The sequence below is a fragment of the Sprattus sprattus genome (assembly GCF_963457725.1).
Source record: "Sprattus sprattus genome assembly, chromosome: 13".
Taxonomy (NCBI): domain Eukaryota; kingdom Metazoa; phylum Chordata; class Actinopteri; order Clupeiformes; family Clupeidae; genus Sprattus; species Sprattus sprattus.
The window spans coordinates 25,656,118-25,659,126 of NC_137911.1; the positions used below are offsets into that span (position 1 = coordinate 25,656,118).

Here is a 3,009-nt window from a genome sequence, read left to right on the forward strand (position 1 = left end):
GTTTTTGTTGTTGGTTTTGTTGTTGTTTTGTTCCAAGCAGCAGCAGCTGCCAGGTTGGAAGACCAAGTGTGTGGGTGTGTTCTTGATGCTGACTCTGAGAAGAGAGGGAGGTGGTGGTGAAGGGTTGGAGCTGATTGGATGCGATCCAGCACACCCCGCCTCCCCCCCCCCACACGCACATCCACCGCCACCGTCTAGGCCAAGCCCTCTAGGACCTACAGATCCTCCGTGCACATGGGCAGATTGACGAAGGTGAAGACGTTGTACTCGATCAAGATGGAGAAGCAGAGGAAGACGGCGTAGAGGACCATCACGTACACGCCCAGCTTGAAGTCCAGCTTCCACCTGTTCACGTGGATCGCCAGAACCTGCAGCACAGCGGGGGGTTGGGGGATGGGAACAACATGTTCATAGATGCATTCAGGAACATCTGCATACTACCATAGAAAACACACGCAGTGCAAACACACACACACACACACACACGTTCTGTCCACGCGCATACATGTGCACGTGTACACACAAGAACATAGTTATGTAATCAGACATGATTGTATAAAACAACACCTCGGCCTCTACTCACCGTCAGCCCTACTGATCCGAGTAACAACACCACTGAGTAGACCAGCCCTTTGCTGTTGATCTGAACCTGTAACGGGCAACATAAAGATGTTATTACACAGTTATTACACAACCATGATCACTTGGCAGATAGACAGTTATTACACAGTTATTACACAACCATGTTCACTTGGCAGATAAACACATGCTGATTCAGACTGACTGCTGAAAGCTGAGATGAATGAGGAGGAGAGAGACAGAATGAAATAGGACGAGGAAAAAGACCACACGTACCGCACCACCGTAGTCGACAGCCATAGTCTGGATCGCCCATGGGACCCCAAGACCCACTAAGATATCAAAGACATTACTGCCGATGGTGTTGGAGACCGCCATGTCTCCCAAACCTACACACACACGCGCACGTGCGTGCACACACAGACACACCCAAGCACACGCACAAAGAAGGGGGGGGGGGGGGGGGGTAAATCAAAGAGTGTCATTTTAAAGAGTCCGAGGGGGTATCTGGCCATTTGCTATGGTCATGAGGAAACATTAGCATATCAAAGCAGAGAGAGAGAGAGTCAGATGGAAGAGATAGGACTGGAGAAGGACGGGCACCTTGCCGAGCCACGATGAGGCTGGCTATGCAGTCGGGAACACTGGTGCCAGCAGCCAAGAACGTGATGCCCATGATGACATCAGGGATTCCCAGAGTATAGCCAATGATGGTGACCTGGACAAACAAAAACATTAAATACATAGAGCTTCGTTGTTCCATATGGTCCTTTTACAGAAACATAACCATAAAAATACATAGAGGTAGGTTCGTTGTTCGGAATGGTACTTTGACAGAAACATAAACATCAAATACAAAGAGGTTCGTTGAAATGGTACTTTTACAGAAACAGAAACGTAAAATACAAGGAGGTTCGTTGAAATGGTACTTTTACAGAAACATAAACGTCAAATACAAAGAGGTTCGTTGAAATGGTCCTTTTACAGAAACATTGACAATGACTTGAGCTGAGGTTTTTCTCTGAAGCCTGTCGGCGACACTCACCATCCAGACCATGAAGTAGGAGAAGACGGCGATCCAGACGGTGGAGAGGATGAAGGAGAGCATGAAGTACTTCTCCCAGCGCGGTTTGGCACAGTTGGGTATCGTGAAGTACAGCAGCAGCAGGATCGGCCAACAGATGAACCACTTCAACTTGTTCATGGCGCCCCCTATGGGGCATCAGGGGTAAATGGTCAAATTCAGAATCACGCTCAGTCATTGGGGGTTTGGGTTAGGAGGTATAATGAGATAAAAAACTAATAACATAAAGCCTTTCATTCAACTACCAAGTATTCCGTGAGGAAATAAGGAACATGGCCTCATGTCCAGTACACCTGAAGCGAAATGGGCTATACAATGATACTACAGTTATCTGAATAAGCACTGCGGACATGTTTAGATGTTAAATGTCCTGTTAGGACATTAAGACGTGTCCATGAGCACTAAATACAGCGCCTCCTTAGATAATGAAAATGTGGGAGCAAATTGTGACAGCCATCCCAGTAAATTGGCTTGATTAAGGTGTTTGTGTGTGTGCACTGCATTCATGTGTGTGTGTGTGTGTGTGTGTGTGTGTGTGTGTGTGTGTGTGTGCATGTGTTTGTGTGTGTGTGTGTGTGTGTTTGTGTGTGTGTATGTGTGTGTTTGTTTCCATGTGTGTGTGTGTGTGCGTGCATGTGTTTGTGTGTGTGTGTGTGTTCGCCCTAGCACACATTTATCACCTGGCACACTGAAAGGAGATGACAGCTCCCCCTCCTCCGCCTCCTCTGCCAGCTTGTCCTCGGGCACCGAGCCGTTCTCCAGGGCGTTGCCGTCGCCCACCGCTGTGCCGTCCATCCCGTTTGACACCTGCACCAGCCGCTGTTGCTGTGTGCCCGGCAACACACCCACAGCGACGCCCCAGCAAGATGCCCAGTGACGTGAGAAAATGGGTTGGCAGAGACAGATGAGACTTGATAGGTGGCAAACACATGCTTAGTTGATGATTAAAGCCAAACTTTAATAATTTAGTGGGTTTTTTTTAAGTCAAGTAAGTAAGTCAAAATCAAACCCAAAGATTCTATGGGCGTGTGTGTTCTATTTGCTTTCCAAAGCTTAATTCTACATTAAATGAAGTTCATACTTGACACACTTCAGGGGGACTGCCAGTGGAAACTAGCCTTTTGGCTACAATTGGGTGCATTTACATTTTAATGATTATTAATGTACACTGTCCCTCTTCATCAAATAAACAAATCAAATCAAACTTCTGACGTCAGTAAGATGGATGGGCCTTTGAGTGATGGGCAGTATGAGGACACGTAAAGCGATGTCAGAGTCAGGCACATAGGTGAGCTCAGCTCTTTCCACCAGCCCCCATTATATAAGGATTGGCTGTTCTTTTAGTG

General features: G+C 47.2%; 1 protein-coding gene across 1 annotated transcript in view; it reads right to left on the reverse strand.

Moving 5' to 3' along the window:
* Window positions 1-215: 215 nt before the first annotated feature.
* slc24a4a (solute carrier family 24 member 4a) overlaps window positions 216-3,009 on the reverse strand; it is a gene marked incomplete at both ends in the record, with an annotated part of 41,814 nt that continues 39,020 nt past the window's right edge. Inside the window, 6 exons of the mRNA XM_080849712.1 lie at window positions 216-368; window positions 584-649; window positions 856-968; window positions 1,183-1,297; window positions 1,625-1,791; window positions 2,344-2,488. Of these exons, the coding sequence (XP_080705838.1) occupies window positions 216-368; window positions 584-649; window positions 856-968; window positions 1,183-1,297; window positions 1,625-1,791; window positions 2,344-2,488 (759 nt within the window). The remainder of the gene's footprint in view (window positions 369-583; window positions 650-855; window positions 969-1,182; window positions 1,298-1,624; window positions 1,792-2,343; window positions 2,489-3,009) is intronic.